The sequence below is a fragment of the Nicotiana tabacum genome, chromosome 16 (genome assembly GCF_000715075.1).
Source record: "Nicotiana tabacum cultivar K326 chromosome 16, ASM71507v2, whole genome shotgun sequence".
Taxonomy (NCBI): domain Eukaryota; kingdom Viridiplantae; phylum Streptophyta; class Magnoliopsida; order Solanales; family Solanaceae; genus Nicotiana; species Nicotiana tabacum.
Window position 1 is genome coordinate 145,880,711 of NC_134095.1, and position 26,070 is coordinate 145,906,780.

At 35.4% G+C, this 26,070-nt stretch overlaps 2 protein-coding genes across 3 annotated transcripts; both read left to right on the forward strand.

The window, feature by feature from the left end:
• The first annotated feature begins 5,717 nt into the window (after positions 1-5,717).
• Positions 5,718-10,460, forward strand: LOC107766070 (lignin-forming anionic peroxidase-like). Its single transcript, XM_016584781.2, has 4 exons — positions 5,718-5,971; positions 6,654-6,845; positions 6,963-7,128; positions 9,984-10,460. Exons 1-4 carry the CDS (start codon positions 5,774-5,776, stop codon positions 10,367-10,369), a joined length of 942 nt encoding a protein of 313 aa, XP_016440267.1. The 5' UTR covers positions 5,718-5,773; the 3' UTR covers positions 10,370-10,460.
• An 8,360-nt stretch (positions 10,461-18,820) lies between these two features.
• Positions 18,821-25,605, forward strand: LOC107780880 (uncharacterized). Of its 2 annotated transcripts, XM_075233432.1 has the most exons (6): positions 18,821-19,279; positions 20,034-20,156; positions 21,255-21,351; positions 22,531-22,640; positions 23,949-24,175; positions 25,279-25,605. In XM_075233432.1, the coding sequence occupies exons 1-5, from the start codon at positions 18,947-18,949 to the stop codon at positions 24,147-24,149; spliced, it is 864 nt and encodes a 287-aa protein (XP_075089533.1). In that variant the 5' UTR covers positions 18,821-18,946; the 3' UTR covers positions 24,150-24,175; positions 25,279-25,605. The 2 variants fall into 2 exon arrangements, with proteins under 2 accessions (XP_075089533.1, XP_016456978.1); XM_016601492.2 differs by lacking the exon at positions 25,279-25,605 and having other exon boundaries at positions 23,949-24,352.
• The last annotated feature ends 465 nt before the right edge of the window (positions 25,606-26,070 follow it).

The following is a 26,070-nucleotide window of genomic DNA, read 5'->3' on the forward strand; positions in this document are numbered from 1 at the left end:
AAAATACTGCCCCCTCCTTTACCCATCTTCTCTCTAACCCTAACGCCTCTCTCCTCTCTTATTCTTCTTCTTCTTCACCTCTCTCACACATAAACCCATCTCCCCCAACCTCCATTCCTCTCACCCTCTCCTACATCCAGGCATGGCAAGCTTCTCTCTCTCTTCTCTTGTATTTTTGTTTTGGTTCTATGTTAGTTCATGCTTTAATTATGTAGTATTTCTAGTAGATTTTTCTTTTTGATTTTCTTTTCTGCTTTTTAATGGGTTATGTACACAATGTTGTAGAGAAGTGTGTGCACAATGTTGTAGAGAAGTGTGTGCTTGTGTGTGTAAGACTAATTGTTATGGGGTGGAATAGTGAAGTACAAATTATTGATTTGGGGGAAGAATTGATGTTTCCATGAGGGCTAATGTGTTAGGATAGTGCCTTGCTCACAAGGTGTTTGTGGAATTGCCCCAATGGAGTTCTAAGGGCTTATACGACCATGGTAGTGGTGAAGTCTGAGTAACCACCCAGGGTTCACACAACTCAAACCCTTACTGATAGGAGACTCTGTTTTTTTGGCAGGTACCATGCATCCATCGAGGAAAAGACGTACCACAGGGTCCTCCGCTAGTGGACTGGGCAGTTCTTCGAGAGCTCGGGGTCAAGCTAGTGCGGAATAGTTTGACCGCGCTAGGTTTGTCTCCAAACCAACTGAGGACATGTATAATGCCAAGGCGTCCAAGAAATTGTTACCTAAAGTGCATATTGATCGGGAAGCCTTGCAAGTGGAATGCCCAAATATCTTTGCTGAGTTGAGAAGGTGTCAGTTGGACATCTTCTTTGAGGAACCGAAGGAGGCGGTTAGGAAGTTCTATGCTAACTGCCTGGAGCATGAGAATGGGGTGGTCACAGTACGAAACACCCGGGTAAATGCATCCCTTGAGGCCATCCGCCGAGTGTATCGGCTGCCAGTATTCACTGGGGATAGAGATACTTACATTGCTTCTCATCGCCCAACTATCTGGTGGGAACCAATTCTAGAAGCAATATGTGTGCCTGATAGGGACCATATATGGATAAAGCATCGGATCACATTGAACTTTCAGTCTCTCAATTGGGAGGCTAAGTGTTGGCTCACAATTATCAACAGTCGGTTACTACCCTCCAGCAATACTACCAATGTCAATGGGCCACGAACAACAGTTATCTACTCTTTTATGACCCACCAGGATTTTGATGTCGCCAAGCTCCTCCATGATGAGATGTTCATTCGCTCCCCAGAGGTACTCAAAAGATTTTACTTCCCCTTTCTGTTGACCAAGTTGTGTCGTGCTGCAAGAGTTCCGAAAAATCCCAAAGTTGATGGGAAATTGCCATTGAAAACCCCATTCCGGGCTAGCAAAATCACAATTGGGAGAGAGCTGGTAGTGATGGTTGAGGATGATGATGAATCTGATAAGGATGCTGAGGATGCTGCTGTTCCACCACCTCCGAGAGCTGATGAGGAGGGCCCACCACAGGCCCACCTGAAGTACCCACATGACAGCCATGGAGCAAGAAATGGCTGGTCTCCGCACTTCTGTCACTGGCCTGGGTACCAGAGTTGACACTTTGACCACTCAACAGGCCAAGTCGGAGAAAAAGATCATGGGATGGCTCCGGGCTCTAGGACGAGGGTGTCACCTCGATCCTAGCATCGTCTCTGATCAGGAATGAGCACCAGGAAAGTCCCCTTCCCTTACTGTGCTTTATATTTGTTAACATGGGGACATGCCAAAGTTATAAGTGTGGGGTGGGGGATGGCTGTTGTTGTAAAAAAAAATTGTATGGTGTTGTTTTCTTTTTGTTTGTTTGGTATTGTTGGGTCATGTTAGTTAACTTTGACTTGGCCCGAAGACGGACACCTCTCGATAGGTTTCTTGAGGGATAAAAGTTGAACAAAAAAAATCAGGAATATGGGGACTCTTCCTGATGACGGATCTTTTAGACAGTTTCCTTGAGGGAAATAAGTCTAAAGAAAATACAAAAAAGATTTTTTTGTTTTAGGTAGTGTAGTAATTCCCTCTTGGTTTTTCTTTGGGCCACGGTTCTTTTTCAAGGGTTTAGCTTGAACCGGGTATAGGTAGTTTTTTTTGTTTATTTTGTTTTTATTTTTTAGTTAGTATTGATGGGCTACGAGCTGAAATAGAAAGAGAAACCCTTGGCATTGATACACCTGAACACAGTAGATACTAGAGTGTAATACTTAGTCTCAGTGGTTGACTCTTGCTAAAGTGCCTTAAATTGTATGTTTGTAACTGACTTAAGCACTCAAAAGAGAGTGTCTTGATAAGCCAATCTGGAGTAAGTCATGTGCCATGTGTGTGTGAGTTGTACTGAATTCTATGCTTTACATTTGATGCCTAGAACTTGCCCCGTGTGTTTGCAAAGCGAAATAGTAGCTTCATTCAGTCTTAGAAGTGATATAGGCATTTCTTTGTTAAGCCAGATATATAAATAGACCCACCTAAATGTAATACATCGTAGTCAACCCCGTTGAGCCTATAAAGCCTCTTTCTTTGGCAACCATATTGCGAACCTTACCCAATTGTTTGAATGGCCCATCTGTTTGAACCCCTTTTACCTCCCATGAGCACTTAAATGGCCTTGAAATATGCAAAAGCTAAAGTGTGGGGGGGTTTGATTTTTTAGTGGAACCAATAAAATATAGGAAAGGTGCAGTTTTTGGAAAAGTAAAAGAATAGGCACCACATAAAAAAAAAGAATGAGTAAATATAGTAGTTGATAAGTGGTGACTTGATACAATTGCACCTAATGGAGTGGGATGTTATAAATAAAAATGTGGTGGAATGTCTGGTTGACATAAGTATGATTTTGAAGGTTAATGTGATTGTATTAAAAGTGCTTAGGGAGGTTAGTCACTATATCCAAATATATCCTACCCGTCCCTTAGCCTACATTACAACCAAGTGAAGTCCTAATTGATCTTAGACTGAATAGGCTCGATTAGTAGAGTAGTACACTACGGGCAAGCCTATGGTGCATCTTTGTGGCATGTGAATGTTCTTTTTGAGAGTGAGCGAGTTTTGTCCATCTGAGTTCCTAATTGTTCTTACTAATATTAACTGTGAAACTACTCTTTTGTGTGATGAGAGGGCATGTGATTCACGAAGGAAAGGTAAGTCTTGACTTCTGTATAGAGTAGTTTGAGTAAGTACGAATATCGCACGGCACGTGAGATTTGATTTTTGAGGCAAAGGTTATTCACTACTAGGCGCAACTTTGGTGAGTTGTTCTTGGTGTGATACGTTAGGGGAAAAGCTTAGGGAAGGAACTCTTATAGAGTGTGGTGGATTGCTCGAGGGCTAACAATGATTTAAGTGTGTGGTGTTGATAATAAGCTATATAGACGATAGTTACACCCTAAATGTACCATGCTTTATTGTTTTTTTAAAGACTAAATGATAACAAAATACTCTAATTGGTGTTCTTTTGCTTCACAGGGACTAATCCAAGTTAGGAAGAGACTATGGAGTATTTTGGAGTTAATAATATGGATAAAATGCCAATCAAGAAGAACCCGAGTGAAAATAAGCAAGAAAGAGGCAAAGGAGGACTGGGCTGAAGGCCACCGCGACCGCGGTCGACCGCAACTGGACCGCGCTAGGCCAAGAAAGCGAGGCAGAATGTTTGTGTTTCACCGTGGTCGTGTCGCGTTCTGCCGTGGCCGCGATCGACTGTGTAACTGCCAGAAATTGTGGGACTAAAATGTAAATTGGGGAAAACTTATCCTAACCCCTTATAAACTCAACAAATTCGCCAAAGAAAAGGTTAAGCTTGTTTTTAGACTGATTTGGAGGCAAGAACAAGTGTGAGAAGAGCAACATACCATTAGAATTTTTCTATCTTCTCTTTGTTATTTCAATTGCACATTATGAATACTTTTGTAATTTTATCTTGCTTTGCTATGAGTAGCTAAACATTTAATCTAGGGTTAATGGAACCAATTGTTAGATGAAGTTTTGACTCAATTTTGTCATAATCGAGTCGGGTTTATTATATGATTGTTCAACTATGTGTTGTATGGTAATTAATTGAATGGGCCCTTGATTAATCGTGTCTAATTGCCTTGTGTTGCTTGAGAAAGATACTAGGTTAGACTGCTGTTGAACAACACCACTTTTGGGTAATTGAAGAGATTCATTACTTGAACTTAAAAGTGGGGTTAGAGATAACGAAACGTTGGTGGGATAATTCAGAGCTGCATAAATTATTAGCTAGAGTAGTTCGAGAGAATGCTCTAGTAAATTATCGTAGTTGATCGAGAGATAATTGCGATAACCCATAGTTCATAATCCTCATAGAGTATTACAGCGAGATTATAGCAAAAGAATTAAGATTTAAACTAGCAATTGGGGAAATCAATACCCTAGACCTTTTTACCATTGAATTATCTTTGATTCAGAATATTGTTAGTTTTAATATCATTTTGAATTAGTTAAACAAAAACCCAATATTATTTGATAAAAATCTTGCATCTGGAAATTGTTTGAGCTGATAATAGCATCACCAAGAGTTGTAATAGATAGGCTAGTTCCCTGAGGATTCGATTCCGAACTTGAAAACCGGATTATATTTGCAACGACCGCTTTGTCTTTTATAAGGCATAGTTGGGCGTGATCATAAGCTCAATAATAGGCGGGTCAACGAACAGCTCAAACTTGAGAAACATATCCAGAAGCTAGGTATCCATTAAATGCATGGGAGTAGCAATTGTTTCCATGTTACAGCATGTTAATGATTTCTTTAGAATTTGTTTCTATTATAAGTGGAATGCCATTTGTGTTGTAAAGCAATGCCAGACGTAATCCCTGTTCAGTTCTAAGACTTTGAGATTAAGCAAGTTAGTACTTTATATTATATGAAAGAAATGAGGTGTGCATGTGTGAAAAGACACATTCTTTTTGTTCACTTTATTTGATCAATCGGTCGAGCATTGTAGTAATTCAGTTATTTTAGTGGTGCAAGAATATTAAAAATTAAAGGGACAAAAAAATATTAAAGAGCACTAAGATCTCAGAAAATCTCTTAAACAAAACTCAGCCAAACAAGCCAGTGAGTTGGTTTGAGACATGCATTGGCATGACAATCCTACTTAAATATAAATGGACGGATAGGATATTTTCACAATTAATTAGAGGTCTCGTATTTGAGTTATGATAATGAAAAAAATCTTAATAGGAAGCATTTTTCCATTTAGTAGGCCTTATGCAGAGGTGTATCCAGATTGAGGGTTATGGGTTCACGTGAACCCATGTTCAAAGACTCTTATGGTGCAATTATTATTAAGTGTATCTTTACAAGTGAAAATGGAGGTTCAAATCCTACTCCGATCGAACGGTCTTGTTTTCGGCATGGAATATAGATATATATGTGAAAATTATTGAAATTTCAAAAAGAATATAATTTTGAACATATAATTTTAAAAGTGTAATGGGTTCATGGTAAAAGACTAAACTTAAACCCGTCAAATGTAAATTGTAGTGCACCCATTCTCTTGAAATCCTGGATCCGCCTCTAACCTTATGTAGCGCAAATCCAAATTAGTTAGGGCTCCAAAACGGATATCGGACACCGATTGAGAAACCAAAAGAACATGATTTAAGAAGAATATATGGTCACCTTTTGCAGCCTATAAGTGCAAAGAGGCCATTCACCATTCCTTGCATGTACAACTCCTCTTACACCTTTTACGCTATTTTCTTGTCACCTTTTAATTATATAGCTATGGCTTACGCATCCATTTGTATTCTGCTATTTCTTTCATTCATGCAGTGTGAAGCGCAGTTAACTCCTACATTTTATGAAAATACATGTCCTAAGGCGCTTAGCACGATTCAGAAGGCTGTGAGTCAAGCAGTATCGCGTGAACGTCGCATGGCAGCTTCACTGATTCGCCTTCATTTCCACGATTGCTTTGTCCAAGTAACATATATAGTATATATTAATTCAGTATTTATTTGTCATATATTAGAAGCGGATTCCGAATTTTAAAATTTTGTGATGTTTAGTATCGTCACATCTTTATTTATTTGTTTTGACAATAGAACTTAATTAAAAAAAATTATCAACTATACGTATATAGACAGTGGCAAATCTGTCTTATGTTTTATAGGTGCTCAAGCACCCATTACTTTTGGAGCCACGTACTAATACTTATATAGAAAAACTAGTAATTCATACAAATATATTAATTAGGCACCCAGTCTTAGTAGTAATTTCTAGATTAAAAATATTTAAATATCTATGATTTAAAAATCTTAAATATATATATAAAGAGAGAGCCAATAACGGACGTGAAAAATATAGAACCATGCTAACTTGTAGTATGCAAAGGCAGATCCAGGATTTGAAGTTTATGGGTTCTGAACTTGTCATCGAACCTATTGCACGTCTTAGTTACTGGGTTCACACAATTAAATAGTTATACACATTTAGTGAATTCTCTAATATAAATACAGGGGCTAAGCAAAAGCTACTAGGTTCGTCCGAACCCATAAGTAGTACTCTACCTCCGCCCCTGATAGTATGTATGCATACCTTACCCCTATCTTATGGAGATAAAGAAGCTCTAAGTATTTCTTTTAATTTTTTCATTCTATTTTAGGGGTGTGATGCATCAATCTTACTTGACGAGACTTCAAATATCACAAGTGAGAAGACAGCAGTACCTAATCAAGGATCTGTAAGAGGTTTTGATGTTGTTGAGGCCGCGAAGAGGGAGCTCGAAAAAATCTGCCCTGGAGTAGTATCTTGTGCGGACATTTTGACCGTTGCAGCACGAGATGCTTCTGTCGCTGTAAGTCCACTAAAATTTCAATAAATATTAGATCTGAACTCATATATTTAAAAGGTAAACACATTAAATATTTAAATCTTGAATCCATCTCTTCTGTGACTATATAATGACCTACAGGTTTGCGGTCCATCATGGAAGGTTAAACTTGGAAGAAGAGACTCTAGGACAGCAAATCGTACTCTAGCAAACATTGATATTCCTAGTCCCTTTGATAATCTTGACACTCTTATTTCTAGATTTGCTAAGAAAGGACTTAGCGCAAAGGACATGGTTGTCCTGTCAGGTATCTTGAGAAAATCTAAACAGTTTATTTATGTTGAATTTAACTTCTATGCACTACAATTAGATCATTTATATGGTAATTACAAATATATTAATTGATAAGCTAATAAAAATGGCTGATAGATTAAATTACATTACTGATAATGTAAGAAATCTTATATATGTTGTCAGACATAATTTGTTAATCAAGGGCATATTTAGGGGGTTCTTGGGTTCACCAAAGCCATGTTCCCCTGCATAGATTATGTATAGTCAGAGGCAGACCTATACATTGCGGTTGTGGTCACGGGACCCTATTAGATTCGGCAAAAACTTTATATATATATGGAACCTGTTAAATATTTTAGTTGTGCTCCAAACACAATAAAAGCAGGTGAGAGGAATGGTTTATGTGGAGCGCTTTAGTACATGGGTTTGAAACTCATCTATAGCTTTTCTCCTCCTTTCTATTTTGTAATTCTTTGAATTCAATTATAGTTTGGTATTCATGTGAACTTAATTTATTTTATTCCTTTTTAAATCCCTCTCTTAAAATTAAAAGCCTCAAATTACAGCTCATCGTTCCACAAATAGAAAAATATAAATTCTTCTTTAACAATCACTTTGACAAAGTAGCGATATTCGTCTAATTTCGACCCCGTCAATGGCAACTAAGAGTTTGATACTCTTCTTTAGTTCTTTCACTATTAATATGCCCATTTTAATTTGAGAAAAAAATTTAAATTTTAAAGTTTGAAATAGGTTTAAATCAAACACCTTCCCTTCTTATTGCATCCATTTAGCGAAAAAATCTCTCTCTGTTAAGTGTTTTCCCTTTCTTTAGAACTTCTTTTTGTTTATACTTAGATGATAATGCATCACAATCATTAAGATTTCAAAGTGTTGCACGCCAATTTTTTTCTCTAGTAATTAGTGTACAATGGTGTCCCCGTTGTGCTAAAATCCTTGGTCCGCTTCTGTGTATAGTAATATAATATATTTTTCAAACAAAAAAAAATGCTATACGTGTGTGTGCGTGCACGCGCTCGCACACCCAAGCTCGCGCGCGCACACTCAAGCTCAAAGAGTCTTGTGGTGCAGTAATAATTATTGGGTTCAAATTCCACGTTTATCTTGCTGTTTTTTCTTTCTTGTTTTAGAATTGAGCTTGAAGTGTAAATTCATGATAAGAACCTAAAGATTAAAACAATCAAATATAAATGTTAGTTCCACCTCTTTAATAGCATATGGTCCACTCATATTCGTAAAATCTTGGATATGCCTCTGCCGTTAATGCTGGAATATATGCAGGGCCGACTCTAATGGTCTAGCTACTAAGGCTTGTGCCTTAGGCCCCCAAATTTGGAGGGCCCCGTTTTTAAAAATAATAGGTTTATAGGTAAATAAAATAAAATGTATAATACTTTTAGTTACAAAAGTAGATTTTTTATATAAAAGGAAAAAAGGATTTTTAGATATGTAAATAAAGTAACCATTTTACTTACTTAAAAATGGATACTATGAATATTTTTCCAATGTGTGAATCAAAATTAATTTGATAAGGAAAACAGTACAAGTAGAAGATACTATATACTCAATCAAATAAAAAGGCTTGATTCTTTTTCAAATACTTATATTGTTTTCAAAATAATGTTAACATTTGCTATAACAGTTATCTCAACAGAAACAATTTTTTTAAATTTAAAATTGATAAATCTTAGTAAAGATCAATAATGTCTCAAGAAAAATTAAATGAGTGAAAACATTTTGAATGGAGGAATTTAGGTAAAATCACATTAGGGTTTTAAGCCATGTGAAGAGAACATTTTTCTTCTCTGTATGTAACGAAAATGAGGGCACAATATCTGATGGATCTTTCTAGATCCATTACTATATATTTATACAATGTGCCACATCAATCCGGGTGCCCAATACCCAAGAGACCAACTAACATACTAACTAAGAAGGCTAAGCAGTATTACAAAAATAGCTAGAGAAAAATAAATACAACTATTACACATCTAATCACTAATGTTACTATTTTTTATGTTTAGGACTAGAGACTAAATACTCCATCATGCCAACAATGGTTTGGTTATATTATCAATTAAAAAGAAATTATTAAACGAAATCGATTATATCTTCTTGTAATAACTTTGCTTCTCAAAAAGCTAGAATGATAGACTTCAAATAAAAATATATATTATAATATTTTAAAAAAAGGTAAGTGTTTGACTCAAAAGATATCGAAACCTTTTTGAACAAATCAATCAAAGGAGATGAAGGGGTAAATCTTAGTCAGACATAATTAATTTCAGATCAAAGAGCTAATAGTATGGATCACATATAGGATAAAAGAGATGTAAATGATTTTATTGATACTCAATATTGTGTCTCCCATCGATCGATGGGGAGATAGCTTTACATATTCTTCTATAGATTACGTCTTTCCTATCAAGAATACAAGAAGAGAGCTTTGGAGAGAGAAAGAAGGGAGCAGCCCACCTAATCGAAGGTTTTCCCTTACTATATATAATCAAGTCACCTTTGTCCTTTACTTGGGCCGACACCCTCTTACCTCCAATATGTCTCGATCGTCCCTTTAGGCGTTGCTTCTTTCCGACTCGACGGATGTCGGGAAAGGGATGCAAAGTGGGCTATGCTATCTTTCACTGTCCAGTCACCTAGGCGGGACGTTGGTTAGTTCGATCGTGACAGTCAGATTTTGACCAATACAGTAGGCCTCACATTAAACTTTGGCTTTAGGCCTCACATGTGATTGAGCCGCCCTTGAACATATGCATCCAGTGTCGACATATCTCATTTTCCAAACAACAATCTCATTACTTGCCATGAATCAAACTCAATTATATGCAGGGGCACACACCATTGGCCAATCACAGTGCTCTTCATTTAGGAACAGAATATACAATGCATCAGATATAGATGCAAGTTTTGCGAGCATTACAAGACGTCAATGTCCTAAAAATGGAGGGAATGGAACTTTGGCCCCACTCGATTTGGTCACAGACAAAATTTTTGACAACAATTATTTCAAGAACCTAATGCAGAAGAAAGGTCTACTCCAATCTGATCAAGTTCTTTTCAGTGGAGGATTAACAGATAGTATTGTTTCAAAATATAGCAAAAATAATAGTGTGTTTTTTGTGGATTTTGCTAAAGCTATGATTAAAATGGCAGATATTCAACCTCTAACTGGTCGAAATGGGATCATAAGGAGGGTCTGTAACACTGTCAACTAATATTTTCACAACCATCTATGTGTGGTTTGTGCCATTATCTTATGTGGTTTCTCTTGATTGTTGTTTTGATCTGCACTTATGAAAGAGTTGTCTTTATATTTGATTAATGCTTCAATTGTTTGTTGACATTTCTTTAAGGAGAATGAATATTTCTTTAAGGAATAAGTTTAGTTTCTACTTTTGTATGTCTTCTTCTTTTTCACTTCTTTGTCTTTTATGAAAGACAAAGGTCCCTCATCCCTTGTGAAAGTTTCTTTTTTTTTTTTTATTTTTTTATATTGAGTTTTTCTTTATTGGGTTAGAATTAAAGAGCTAGCAAAATGGAGTGACCCCGTGCACATGAGAAGTTGGCCCTCAAGGCAAAACATGTCGATTTGCCTCATCCTACGTGCGAGATATGCGTGAGCCCTAATCCATATTTAGTTTTGCTAAAATTATTTTTATATTTTTGAGCTTACCAAAAAAGTATCCAAATACGTACATTACAAGAGCACGACCAGATTCGGAAAAAAATACCTTCTTCTCTTCTTCTTCCGTCATCTCTAGGCAATTATTTTGTGCAAACTCCAAACTTTCAGCAACATATGCACGTGTTTGGAAGTGTTGTGGAACCTTGGGAAGCGATCAACTTTAACGATTTTTGCCCTAGTCGGGCCTAAATCGCTTTTAAGGCAGTGGCTTGCCACGACACACAATATTTATTCGATAAGTTATTTTTATTCTCTTCTTATTCTTGATCAATATTAACAACTATTTTTTTCTAATAGAACAACTTAGTCCCAATAACAGACATTCGAATGGAGCATAATGCATATAGATGATTCATATAATCAATTCAAGTAATTTGGAATTGATCAATGATTGTCATTTTCATGTACCTAGAAGCACTTCGTAACTAAAACAACCTTCCTCTCATAATTGTATGAGTCAAAATCTAGCGTTAGAATATTCTCGCTAAGATAATACTGATGAGAGAGTTCCCAAGTCGTCGTTCGTTGGAATGGCTCAAAGAAGCAACAATGTTTGTGAGCGAAGAGTCAACAAGGGTCGTAGTCAATGCGTCAACAAGAGACGAGGTCGAGGTCGTATACGTTCGGCAGAGCTGTAACGGCTAGTTTCAAAATATGATACTAGAGAGAATATTCTATTGGATGTTCTTTGTACTTGTGCTTTTAGGGTTTCTTAGAAACATGTCCCATATAAAGAGAAAAGAGAAACAATGATAGAGGCGGGTAATATTCACATGTAAGAACTCACTTTGACAAAAACTCTCTTGCTAAGATACAAACACCACCTTTCACTAAGATTCTTTTTTATAACATTTCATACTTTTCCATCAGATTCTTTATTGAATAACTCGAATATTCAAGGATTTGTCTGTCATTCATCATTGTTAGGAGGAACATCTATCTATTTCATCCTTTATATGGTGAATCATTCCTCTTATTTACTTAAATGTCATTTACTAATATTCATTGCTATTGAATGATACATTATTGCTCATGCTTTTAAAAACAGTTATTGCATGTTGTTATTACTACCTGACCGAACGCATGTATTGTTTATTGTACCCTTGAAATTAAATTTTATCTAGAAATTTTATTGTTAATTAAGTTTAATTCCTAATTACATAAATTTAATTATTTGAATAAGATACATATTGTTTTGTCAAACAATAACCATTTACACTTGTAGAAACTATAGATATAAACGCTGCATATGATCTGGTAATTGGATTTTTTGACTTATATTGAAATTGAAAATCTTAAAATTGAGTAATTATTGAATAATTCTCAAATCGTATGATCTCTACGTTTATATAAAGGCTAATCTCTCATTTAATCTGCAAAGCAAAAGCAAACTGTCCCAACGTACTAACTAGGAGTGGATATCGGTTGATTCATCAGTTCGATCGTAAATATTATCGGTTCGACAAATCGGTTATCGATTTATAAATATGTGAAAACCAATAACCAGACCGATAAAATATCAATTATGGGATATTCGTTAGCCGGTTACCCATTCTTATCGGTTCGATTATTAATTTACCTGATAAGAATAGAAAATATCCAAAATTCCATATTTTTATTATAAAAATCATGATCATATATTTAAGAGAGAAATAAACTAAATTTTTATTCTTAAGAAAAAGGAGATTAAATTTCAACTTTAAAAAATAAAACTTCGTCCAACAAATGATTTTAATTCTCAAAGTAACTAATAAGACATTCAATAATCTAATCTTATTATCTTAGTACGGGTGGGCATAATTCACAAGATAAATAATAAATCCTAATCTCTTAAATGCTAAAGAACCAGTGCTACCAAAAGAATAAAAACTCTGAATAATTATTTTTTAAAAGCTTAAAACTATAGATCTTAACCGAATAATGAAGATGAGAAGTTTAGAAAAGTTTAAAACTTATCCTAAGGAGTATAGTGAAGATGAAGAGTGACGACTGAGAGAATTGAGATAATGAGAGAATGAAGCCTAAGTTGTCGTTATTACTTAGTGGATAAATTTATAATTAATTTTGACAAAGCTTATTATTGGGTAAACCAAGACCCGAATCGATAATCAAATAATAAAAAATCATTATTGAACCATTTACCTGATGTATTATTTTTCTCTGGTTCGATTGTTAGTCCTAGAGCTGGGTAAATGTCAAATAAAATAGATAGTCCAAACCGAAATTAGGCATTAAACACCCATGTCATACCTCCTTCTTCGCCATCGCGGTCACCAACTTCGCGATCGTGGTTCACAAAATATCCAACATAATTTTACCCTTCGCGATTTCGGCCAAGGATTTTTGCTCAAATTTACAACTAAGAGCACTTATTTCAAACTTTTAATGGAAAATAAAATTATTTCATTTTGAATAGTTCAAGGACAAAAACTTTTCCCCTTGTTCTAGAGCAACCCTTAGTAAGGTCTTGGTTGAGAGAGTCGAGAGTCTATCGGAAACAACATCTCTATCTTCTTAAGGTAAAGGTAAGGTCGGCAAATACACTACCTTCCCAAACCTCACTTGTAAGATTATACTAGTTCAAAACTTATAAATTTATTTGAAATCCCACTTGCAATTCATGTCAGACACCTAGGTAACAACTGATTAAAAATTATAGGTTTGTTGTTGTTGTTGAGCTACTTGGTGGAGAGTGAAAATATTTTACTGGTAAAAAATGATGTATTATTTTTCTCGTTCTAATGGCCCCGACTCCAGTAACCAAGGCGAGAACGAGTAATATTTTTTTACCAGTAATCGCGAAGTTGGTGACCGCGACGACGAAGAAGGAGGTATGACATGGGTGTTTAATGCCTAATTTCGGTTTGGACTATCTATTTTACCTGATATATACCCAGTCCTAGAACTAACAATCAAACCAGAGAAAAATAATACATAAGAGAAGTTTGTTAAAATTAAAATGGGAATACATCAACTAGACTAGATTTTAAACCACATAAATCGATTTGATAAATGAGTACTTAAGAAAGTAAGATATTTTAAGTGCTCGATCTAGTGTCAAGGTAATAACATTAGCAATCTCCATTTTAACTTGATCATATTAAAATCTCATTAATTTTTAACTTATAGTTTTAAGTTGAAAACCAACTAAGAATCAAAGTCTTTTCAGATTTGTAACTTAACTTTACTCTATTTGAAAATAGCTGAGTAAAAGAGTCGATTTTTGAAATAATAAATTAATTAGAGACTCTTCTAATGGTTAGAATTTGTAGGTTATTAGGAAATTACTTGAAAATATGAACTTTTAATATTATAGTAAATAATTAAGGGAACATGAAGACCTGCCCTGTTATTTTTGGTTGGTTTATAGAAAGAAAACCATAGAGAATGAGAAGAGTAAAAAGGTGCATATAAATCTTTCTCAAGTACATCATATTTTAAAAAAAGCAATTGAAAAAAAAAATAGTACTGCCCATATCCCACTTTATATGGCAATATTTGACTACATAAGAAGTTTAAGAATTTTCTTTAACATATATATTGGATAATAGTCATTAAGAAGATTTCTAAACTTTGACCAGTTATATGAATTTGAATTCCAAAAGGTTGCCAAAATTTATATAAGATAATATTATTAGTGAAATGATGTTAAATATTTTGCAACATCCTAAACCTAAAATAACTTCAAAAAGTTGTATAATTTGGAGCAAAAATAGTACAATGATATTTTAGAAATTAGAAATAACTAAAATGGAAGGTGCATTCTACGAAAGAGAAATGAACTTAAATAGCCATTTACTTAAAAAATCGCTAGCAATATAATATCAATATAATATATTATATATAATTAGTGTATAATTAGTGTATAATTTATATATATTGAATAGGGAATGTAGATATTTGTTGTTGAGCTGCTAAATGTGTAATTTCCTAAAAGGAAAACTACCTAAATTGTCTGTCATGACCCGCCACATCATCATGCCACGTAGGTGCCACTTGACATATATTTTTGCCATATGGAAGGGCTACATAAGTTAGGGAAAAGATTTTGGTGGAATATTCTAGAACTATGGAGAATTTCTAGATATTCTTGGACGTTAAATATTTTGCAACATCCTAAACCTAAAATAACTTCAAAAAGTTGTATAATTTGGAGCAAAAATAGTACAATGATATTTTAGAAATTAGAAATAACTAAAATGGAAGGTGCATTCTACGAAAGAGAAATGAACTTAAATAGCCATTTACTTAAAAAATCGCTAGCAATATAATATATTATATATAATTAGTGTATAATTAGTGTATAATTTATATATATTGAATAGGGAATGTAGATATTTGTTGTTGAGCTGCTAAATGTGTAATTTCCTAAAAGGAAAACTACCTAAATTGTCTGTCATGACCCGCCACATCATCATGCCACGTAGGTGCCACTTGACATATATTTTTGCCATATGGAAGGGCTGCATAAGTTAGGGAAAATATCTTGGAGAATTTCTAGAACTATGGAGAATTTCCTTAGAAAAGTTCTAGATATTTATGCTTTTGTATGAAGGTTCTAGAGAAATATAGAGGTTTCCTTAGGAAGACCTTAGAACCCTATAGAATTGTTAGGAAAGTCCTTAGATTAATCTAGCTGTATAGAATATTCTAAAGAAATGACTTAGTTGTAAATATGGAAGGACTTGTAGAACAATTATTATTTACATATTAGCCCCCTAGGTGATTAGTATAAATAGGGGTATTCATTTGTAATTCATCAACTAAGCAAATAATTCAAGTTCTCTCTAATACAAAGCTTCCTTTAACAATTCTCTTGTGTTCTTTCTTACATTCTCTTAGCGATCTTGAGTGTAGTAAGGCTGACTTGACATAGCAAGAACCTGAGCAGGGTGTCCAAGATCGTGAGCGAGTTGTCAAGTGCCGTACGTGCACTTAGTTTAAGACTAAGGACGTGACAACGTGGTATCAGAGCAAAGGTTATGACTAAGGAATGTTAGAAAGAATACAAGAGATTGCTAGAAGGAAGTTTTGTAGGGAACCATGGCCGGAATTACCAAGGGCTTAGTACTTGCAGAAGGGATCAACGCGAAGGTCCTTAAGCGAAAGCAGTATGGTGGTGCACGGGACGCACGCAAGGTGGCAGACTGGGGGAAGCTAAGGGAGCTCCGACAGAGGCCACAATTCGGGAGTATGTGCGCGAGTTCACTACCTTAATACTGCAAATCGCGTCGTTGTATGGGGAAGGCTTCCTCTTCTACTTCATGGATGAGTTGCGAAATTGGGCAAACCGGAAGTTAAGAAGACATCAAGTAGCCAACGTGAATGGGGCCATCAGAGTAGCCTAGTCACTTGTTGACTTCAAGATGGAGCCTGCCAAGTCCAAAGAAGGCAACGTCGAGAGGGATGAGGGAGATCATGATGAGGACAACGGGAAATGCATAGCCAAGGTATACAAGGGTAATGGCAAGGGGACATCTCATAACGGACATGGGTCCAAGAGAAACGGCAAGGGGCCGGAAAATGGTAAGGAGTACGTGCCTAAAGGAGGGTGCTACTTCTGTGAAGGATCACATCGGGCAAGTGAATGCTCAGAGCTGGGGAAGCTTGCAGCAATGATAGGGAACTTTGCTCAAGCACATAAGGATGACATAGGGGGAACTGCCTGTATTGGAGGGATGCGCTTGGAATCTAAGCTGAAAGTAGGGGATTTCAAAGCCTATCTTGGCACCATGCAAATGAAGCATGGTGGCAGCAAGAAAAGTTGGACGGACATAGTTGAAGAGGATGGCGAGTTATCAAGTGATGGAATGCTATCGAACTCAGACGATGCACCAAGCAGAAGGTTCAAGTTTGCCATTAAGGCTGGACCACGGAGGGCAGCTAAATAGGGAGTGGAAGCATGGACTCGATGCTTGAGAAGCTGCTAGACTTGATTGAGTCATGGGAAGATTCGAGTCAAGATCAAGGAGGGGCATCCGATGGGCAGAGGATGGAGGCCATCATTGCTAGCCGTCCAAAGTACAAACGGCGTAAGAAGAAAGGTAGCCAGTACCTTGTGAAACAGGAAGGAGAATCGCTTCATAGGGCATCATGGCTAATGGACAAAGATCTTTGGCGACGCTAAGGCGAGGTGCGCACATATGTGTCGATGCTTTGTGCCGAGGGCGGCACAAAATTAGGTGGGGGAGAGTGTCATGACCGCCACATCATCATGCCACGTAAGTGCCACTTGGCATATATTTTTGCCATATGGAAGGGCTACATAAGTTAGGGAAAAGATCTTGGTGGAATATTCTAGAACTATGGAGAATTTCCTTAGAAAAGTTCTAGATATTTATGCTTTTGTAGGAAGATTCTAGAGAAATATAGAGGTTTCCTTAGGAAGACCCTAGAACCCTATAGAATTGTTAGGAAAGTCCTCAGAAGAATCTAGCTGTGTAGAATATTCTAGAGAATGGACTTAGTTGTAAATATGGAAAGACTTGTAGAACAATTATTATTTACATACTAGCCCCTAGGTGATTAGTATAAATAGGGGGTATTCATTTGTAATTCATCAACCAAGCAAACAATTCAAGTTCTCTCTAATACAAAGCTTCCTTTAACAATTCTCTTATGTTCTTTCTTTCATTCTCTTAGCGTTCTTGAGTGTAGTAAGACTAACTTGACATAGCAAGAACGTGAGCAAGTTATGCAAGATCGTGAGCGAGTTGTCAAGTGCTGCACGTGTACTTAGTTAACAACTAAAGACGTGACACTGTCAGTCCATAAACAATTTTGACCAAATGCCAAAACAAAATATCTACCCAAAAGGGCCTAAATGGCATTTTAATCCAAAAAGTTTTCAGTTAATGTCAGTTTCTTTTCAACGCTCCTTTTTTACTCTAAGATCATCTTTATTGGTAGATTACAACCTCTAAATTATTTCAATCTGCTCGTGCATCAGTGCATGAAGAGAACCTTAATTCAAATATGGCTAATAACATTTCAGTCTGCAAGCTAATGATAGAAATCTGAATACAAAAAAGTTAGAAAAGAGATCATTGAAAATCATAAAGGCAAGTATGTTGATACAGTAACTTAGTAAAATAATTAGAAACGTGAAGAAGATGAGCTAAAACTCTATTGAAAGTCTTTAAAACTCGCTTAAGCTTGAGTTTGAAAATTCAGGTTCCCGAAATTGAAATTTATTATGAGTGGGTGTTGTTGAAATAAGTTGGGTACATCTCAAGGAGTTTGAAACTCGATTTTGGGATGAATTAGTGTAGTTTTAAGGTGGTTTCAATTCAAATTTGAGCAATTTCGAAGTAAAAGACGAACATAGGAGAAGATGAAATGTGAATCACAGCGTGTATCTTCAGTTTATTACTTGTGTATCACTAATGTATCATGTGTATTCGCTATGTATCTCTTGTATACCATGTATAACCGTATTTGAGATACATGCATGATACATGTGTCGCATATGAACTTTTTGTACTCGAATTTAACTCCGAGTTTTAATACCAAACCAGTCCAAATCACAGATATTCTTCCTCAAATTTTATATATTGCCTCATCGATTTGTTTTCAACGAATTCCAACCATATCCATGGAAAAAAAAATTCTTTTATGACTTTTCTTTTAAAAATATTTTTAATATTATATATTTTGTGTAACGAATTTTGACTCCTAACTAGTTTAATTCACCTTCAATCTTCTTCAAATTTGTATATTACCGCATCTATGTGGTTTCAATGAATTCTAACAATATCCATTGAAGAAAATCTTTTTTTGCCTATGTTTTCTGAATGTTTATATCATTAGTAATTTTTTTGGCTATTTTTGATAACATGACTAATTGTTAGTAAGTAGTGTCTTTTTGTGGTACATCTGTAGGTAATTATACGGCCCAAATTCTTAGCCCATTATGAACTTCCGGCCCAATGGCCCATTAATACCCATCGGCCTTCCGTTCACTCTCACAGTTTCCCTCCTCCTTTTCCCGCCAAACGCTGAAAAACGTCAAATTCTTTAATTTCGCCTTTACCTATTCAACCAGAAATGAAAAAAATCATCACTTTAAAAACTTTCTGAATCTCAAAGAGTGCTTTAAAACGAGAAAATGGAAAAATCCGGCAACGGCGGCGGCGGTGGTTCAGCGCCTACAGGTTGCTACAAGTGCGGTCGCCCAGGTCACTGGTCAAGAGATTGCCCTTCCAATCCAAACAGTACCGATAAAACTAATTCCAATACCACGACGGCGTATGCTTCAAAATCTGGCGCCGATGCCGGACCCGGATCCGTTTCCGGTGCCGGAGCTTCTGCCTCTAAGCCGAAGAAAGTTCCTAGGTCAATGCCTAAGCTAACTCCGGATATCCTTCTCTCTGATAAAGGACTTGGCTACGTTCTCCGTCATTTTCCCCGTGCTTTCAAATATCGAGGCCGCGGTCATGAGGTACAGAGGCCGATCCACACTGACTAGTTCTATATGCACTAACTTTTGCTCAGACCTTGTGTATGTACTAAAAAATTCACTAAATACATATATAGTGAATACAAATTTGTAGAAAGACAATTTTGTTTTTCGAGGGTTTTAATTTTGTTTTATTATCTGTTTGGACATAGATTCCCAATTTTTTTTTAGAAAAAGCTTATTTGGGTGAAGTTACATGTGAAATTGAAAATGTGCTTGGACATAAATTTTGGGCCAAGTTTTGACATGTTAAAAAGTCATTTTTTTCAAGCTAATCTTAAGCCCTATTTGGGATTTGAAATTTTGGTTTTCAAAATCTCACAAAAGCTAGATTAATTCTATAAACAAACACATATTTGATTTTTTTTTTGAAAAAAAACTTCCAAAACTTATGGCCAAACACCTACTTAATTTGATCCAGAATAACATACACTTTTTAAGCACTTAACATGTCAGTACTAATAGTTTTATTTTATAAACATTTTGTGGCAGTAAGCAGACTTGCTGCTCCCTATTTAATTTGTGCAAGTGGAAAAGAAAAGTAACAATCATTCATCTTGTGTCTTATTTAGATTGGTAAGTTAGAATGCTTAGTCCATCATTTTGGTTATGTGATACGCTATCCTTTTAGTTGCATTCTTGCTATAAAATGAACAATATGGAAGCATATGTACTTATACTAGTGGTACTCCATCATCGAGTAATTTGTTCATAGTGCAATCTTAATAAGTTGCAGGTTGCTGATTTGGGATACCTACTTGGCTTATATGCTGAATGGCACTCAGGGTTACTTCCTTATTACTCATTTGATCAGTTCATACATAAGGTGGAAAGACTTGGTGGCTCAAAGAGAGTTAAGGTAACTGCTTTCACTTCCCCAGCTTTGATATTCCAATTTTGTTAGATACACTTGTGATGAAATGTGTATCATATTTCATTTGAATTTATTGTTTACTTGGCTTTCACTAGAGCTGCGTGCCTGCATCATTAACTGGAATATATGGAAAAGAAAGCTTTTGGAAAATAGAGGCCCTTTAATCATGTCTAAACAGAATACTCAGTCTTGGGAAAAAAATACTGACAGTGCTTTTTAACTTAAGTCAGCAAGTTACTAGAAGTGTAGAACTATTTTGTTGTACTCTTATGATGTTTTAAGAAGTAGATGCATCTCATCTAGTAAATTCGACAGAATTTGTGACCTAGAAGTTATCCATATTTTGATTTTCTCTTGATTGTGTTAGTTTGATAGTTGCGAATATATAGCTCATAACTTAATCATCTGCATCGCTCATTAACTTAATCATGTGCATCCTGCCATATAGAACTAAGAGGTCGTTATTCTTGTAGGTGGACCACCCTTCTTTAGATTAAATACCGATTTTATACGTGGATGAAAAATCGTGTTGTCATTTGCTTCTAGGTGTTCTCTTAATATTAAGAGGCTGAGCACATTAAATTTCAAGCCCACCAGTTTTTCTCCTTTCTTCATTTACTTACTCATGATCAAACATGGTAATGACCTCTCCCCTTCACTAAACTCCTCTTCCTTCTTTTCACCTTTCGTACTTTTGAATGAAAAGTAGTACAAGGGTGAGATAAGAAGATATTTCATCTTTCAACAAGGCATTCTTTCTCCTAGTGAATGTTCTATGGAAATCCTTCACCTAGATGTTGTGTTTAGGTAATTATGTCCAAATTTATTGCCATAATGCATCATTAGTTGCTAAATAGCATTCCGTTGTGGAAAGCCTGTTATATGAGCTTAATATTCACTTAACACATATTACATAGCTGACTTTTAACCAGATAAATCTCACTCCAGGCAAGAGGCTGTGTACCCCAATATATAATGATTGAAAGATAGTTTCTTGTATGACCTTCACTGAACACATAACAAGTATTAAAGATTCCATGTTTTCATTAACAAGCTTACAAAGTTTCTTTTATCTTTGAACAGCTATGCATGAAAGGACTACGAGACAGGGTTGCCGATGGAGTGGATCCTGCAAAACTGTATGAGCCACAAGTTCAAGAACAAGAAACAAATCAACAGGGTATATCTCTATTAGTTTCTATACTCATTAAGTATTCTTGTTTTCTAATCATGAATTACTTCCAGCTGTGAAAAGCAGCAATATGGTGACTAACGAATTACTGGTAAAATGAACTTCCGTTATTTTTTTTTTAATATCACTTGCTTTACTTTTCTCCTAAAGCATATACTAAAGTTTGAAAGTACTATGATTTCAGTATCTCAGATACTAAACTTTAATTTTTGAAATTTTGGTAAACTATTGAGATATTGGTTCGAGTAGTATTTCAAGTGAATAGTGTTTTTTATTCACAATGTTTCAACTTTTATAAACTATTTTCCCAAGTGAAGTTATGTCCAAACACAACCTCAACTTCAAATTACTTTTTTTCAAATTCAAACTTACAAATACTCTTTTGTCAACTTCATATAATTATTGTCCAAATGCCTACCTACTTAAATCAGGAAAACAAAATGCGGCTGTTCGGTAATTATAGGAGACATTAGATTAATTTTTGTCAAATGTGAATTCTAATTCGTTCATTTGCAGAGTGCTTCAAACTTGACTCTTACTCACTCATAATAGTTTTATGTATTGATTCTCAACAAAACCTGTTCTCTATGTTTACCCTAGGAAAATAACCTAATTCTAATCTTACGGGCTTATACTTTATTCTTCAATTTTCCTATCTATATTCGGTGAATTATGTAAGATTTCATACCAGTTTGAGGTTGGAACATTTAGGCTAAGAGTTAAACTTGATAATTAGGAGCTGTCTTGTTATATTTCACTAACAAATTGTTATTTAGGGTATGCAGTTTCAAGGCTAGCTTGATATTCTAGTGTTTTAAAATTGAATGTCTAAATGTATACACATATTAGCCCCTCCCTTCTTTTTAAGCATTGAAGAACTACTATGATGAACAAGTAACGTTATTGACTATGCAGAGTTCAAAGAAGATGTGCATTTTTGCTTTGAAAAACTAAATATTGTTTTTCTACAGAAAGTGATATGCCTATGTATGCTAGTGGTCATTTGCAATCATGATGGTCACTTCCAAGTAAACATTTTGTTGATTCTATAAATAGCAAAGAAGGAGAATTCATGTTATGTTTCTCCCATGAATAAGTTTGCTCTTCTACTTGTGAATGCTTGGATTTGAAATCAGAAATTGCATTTCTGCTGTATATTGAATGCAGAACTCAAGGACTCAGAACCAACTGACTATCCAGAAGATACCACACAAAATCCAAATCCTAAAGATTTTCAGGAAATCATGCTTAATGATGTGTGGGAGAAGGCAATTGGGGTAAGCATAATGGAACTTCCAACTGATTTCTATGTCAATGTTTGTTTCATTTCCAAAAATAACTATCAAGTGTTTACTTTTATCTGGCATATATAAGCCCAAATTTTACATCTAATCAGTGATCATTATTCCCTACTTAGAAGCATACAATAACATTCTGTTTTCTTTCATTTTGTATGCCAAAATGTCGTTGGTCACAAGTATTTACACAGTTATTCCCTTGTGTTTGGAATACCAATTTACCATCTGTCACCCAAGAAAAGAAAAAGAAAAAGAAAATGATTCTTTAAGATTTTGAGAGAGTGAAACAGTTGTCAATTTGCATTTGATGTGCTTGGGCTACATCTATTTCAAGTGAGACAAGATGAACTACACATTGGAAAGTATATACACTTGTGCTTTGAAAGTGATTAGCAAGTACCGTGATTCTGATAACTTTTACCGGGTTCATATAAATGGCCTTGGAACTATAGGGGGGATGAAACTCTCATCTTAACACCCAAAATAGGGCCCAACAGCCCTTTCTATTGAATCACCTCTAGAGTAAGAAATTAAGGCTATTCCTAGTCTATTTTTCCCCTGTTTCTGTGTTATGATATTTTATGCAGTTTGCTACAGCACACTTCCACAATGGTACAACTAGAATGTGAGTTGGTTATGCTGAAAAAAAATCAGGCCAGTCCTTGGATAATTTGTCAATCCCTTGTTCGCCTCTCCATGTGCCACCTCAGAGATTCATATATAGATCGTTAAAGGTTGTGCAACAGAAGACTAGCGGATTCAATCAATTCAGTCTAGTATTTCTTATATGTACCAATCTCGAACTATCTGAATACCACAGTAGATTAGGGTTATATTTCTGGCTAGCTTAAGAAAAATATCAAGCTTGGTCCACAGAAACTAGGAAATCATTTGTGCTTCTAGTCCAAAAGGAGTGCTCTTAGAACGTGAAGTTCGTACTTTACTCTTAGAAGCTTGAGGAGATTTGCTAGAGAAAGATTAGTGTGTGCTATATTTGGCGTTAGGATAGTTTTTTGAACGCAACTCTTGGAGAATTGTTCTGAAGTTTTTTGAAGAACTTTCAGTCAAATTCTCATATGAAGAGAACTTGCCTGATCAGCGATTATTTGTTAACCAAGGATGTCATAGTTACCTATCTGGCCAGTGACTTATCCTCACGTATGTTTTGATCTCGCGTGCCACATTGGTAGTATATTTGGCATGGACTTCTGTTACAATGATTGTTAGCATCCTTTACTTACCTACCGTTGCTGATTCTTTGACCATATTGCATTGCACACTTCGCAGGAGCCATCTCAACTATCCCCTCAAAAGATTGTTGCTGTTGATACATCTTCTGCAGGGAAAGATACAGTAAATCAGGCTCCGGATAATGTAGCACGAAGTTCTATCCAGATCTCTGAAGAACAAAGAGCTCGGATGGAGGCTAATAAGTTGAAGGCATTGCAGAGAGCTGCTGCTCGAACCTCTCATATCAAGTCTACGTGATGGTTTTTACATAGAGCTCCATAGAGGTTTCTAACTTTTTATATCCTTTCTTATTGTAAATGCTTCAGATTACCTTCATCTTGAACGTCCAGAGATTTGTCGAAGTGATTAATCTTTTCACTCTTTCACCCAAATTGTTGGATGTCATTTTCATTAATTGACAATTTAAACAAACATAGGAGATGATTAAGAGCTTGTTTAATTAATCCTTTAGCACTAAAAGTTCTATTTTGGTCGTATATTGTACAATTCTTAGTGTAAAAAAGAAAAACTAACTTAATCCATTGGATCTTACTAATAGAAATGCTTCACAAATGAAGAAACATGTTTATTTTTGGTAGTATAGTAATTCAATAACAATCCAGTGAAATTTGTATTTGGTAAGAAACTTCGTACGAATTATAATACTACGTAATTGAAAAATCTGAAACACAATTTTGCAATAAGGGTTAGTTACATGTTTTTGCGCTTTATTACACCAAAGTTGTTAAATTATATTTGGTAATAAAAAATTGCTCAACTTGATTTACTTAAGTGTTATAAAAGTTACTAAAATACTTTTTTTAGCAAAAAAGTCACTTAACTTTGTCCAAGTATATCGTAAAAACTTTGTCCAAGTATATCCTAAAGTAACTTTTTGTCATATGTAGGCAAAGTTGGACTTGTTCTTTGTTACAAAAAAATAATTTCATAATTTTAGGGCAATAAAGAAAAAAATCGAGTGATCATTGATAATGCACAATTAACATAAGAATTTGTTGTATTATTCAATATCTGGTGATAGTTTTATCAACACAACTTAATTAAGTGCAGATGGCCCTAAATTTTTTACACAATTATCTGATACTACTTCCTTGATTTCTGTTAGTATATATTCTTAACTTTCGAAGTAAAGAGGTTTTAAATGAAAAAAATCTTGTGATTTATATGTTATCTTTAATTTAGATAAATTAGAATAATGATATAATCATTTTTTTTGTCCATAAAACAAATCTGATGTTGGCATTTGATAAATGATGAAAAGTGCATATTTTTTAGTATATGTTTGCATATTAATTCTTGTGTGAGTTGCGAGAGATTACGTGCTTTTTGAAGTGAAATATGCTCATTATGTGTTTCTTATGTGTAGGAACAAGTTTGGATAATAAATGATCAAAAGATGACAATTTGACACAAAAAGGAAGAGATGGAAAGAATTGGGAAATTGTCCAATCTCGTGCATGGCACGCGAAAAAGGAGAAAACTGAAGGCACAAAACAGCAAAGTGAAGCAAAGTCATGGATTGCTTCGCGAACTGGAAAATTGCAAAAGCCCCACGTCCTTGGGCGCGCGATGCGCGAAGGCAGACACAGATTCTAGCTCTCCTATCCGAGATTAGATTGTATTGGACGGCCTTCCACCCTACTTAGGTCATATAAATACACGCTAAACATGATTTTTAGAAAATTTTGGAGGAGGAGACACTACTTTAGGGTTACACAATACCTTTTGAGGCAAGAATACATTAGGAGCAAGGAGGAAGATTCAACCCGAGTTTTTTCTTTCTTCTTCCTGTTTTCTATTGTTGGTTATGAATTTTAGTATTGTATTTTCACATACTACTATGAGTAGCTTGTTTATTATTTAAGATTTTGATGAAACCTTTTGGAGGATGAATTCTTGTTAAGTTTGAATATAATTTAGTCTTTGAATTTCTTTACTTGCTCAACTACATGCTTATTTGTGTTGATTGAATGACCATCAACTGACTGTGCCTATTATGTAGTGCTTGGTACAGGGTATATATTTAGGTAGTTGTTGAACAACGTCACTCCTAACGTATATGAGGAATCAATACGGCAGGTTTAAAGGTGGGTTTAAGAATAACAAAGCCTTGACGGTCATAGTGAGAAGGTTGTACCAGCTAGCGTAGTTCGGGAGA

Bases quoted from the DNA above. Each gene is read 5' to 3' on its own strand.
- LOC107766070 (XM_016584781.2), top strand. From the start codon at position 5,774: ATGGCTTACGCATCCATTTGTATTCTGCTATTTCTTTCATTCATGCAG. The intron at 5,972-6,653 runs GTAACATATATA...ATTCTATTTTAG, and splicing joins TCCACGATTGCTTTGTCCAA to GGGTGTGATGCATCAATCTT. The intron at 7,129-9,983 runs GTATCTTGAGAA...AATTATATGCAG, and splicing joins GGACATGGTTGTCCTGTCAG to GGGCACACACCATTGGCCAA.
- LOC107780880 (XM_075233432.1), top strand. From the start codon at position 18,947: ATGGAAAAATCCGGCAACGGCGGCGGCGGTGGTTCAGCGCCTACAGGT. The intron at 20,157-21,254 runs GTAACTGCTTTC...ATCTTTGAACAG, and splicing joins GTGGCTCAAAGAGAGTTAAG to CTATGCATGAAAGGACTACG. The intron at 21,352-22,530 runs GTATATCTCTAT...TATTGAATGCAG, and splicing joins ACAAGAAACAAATCAACAGG to AACTCAAGGACTCAGAACCA.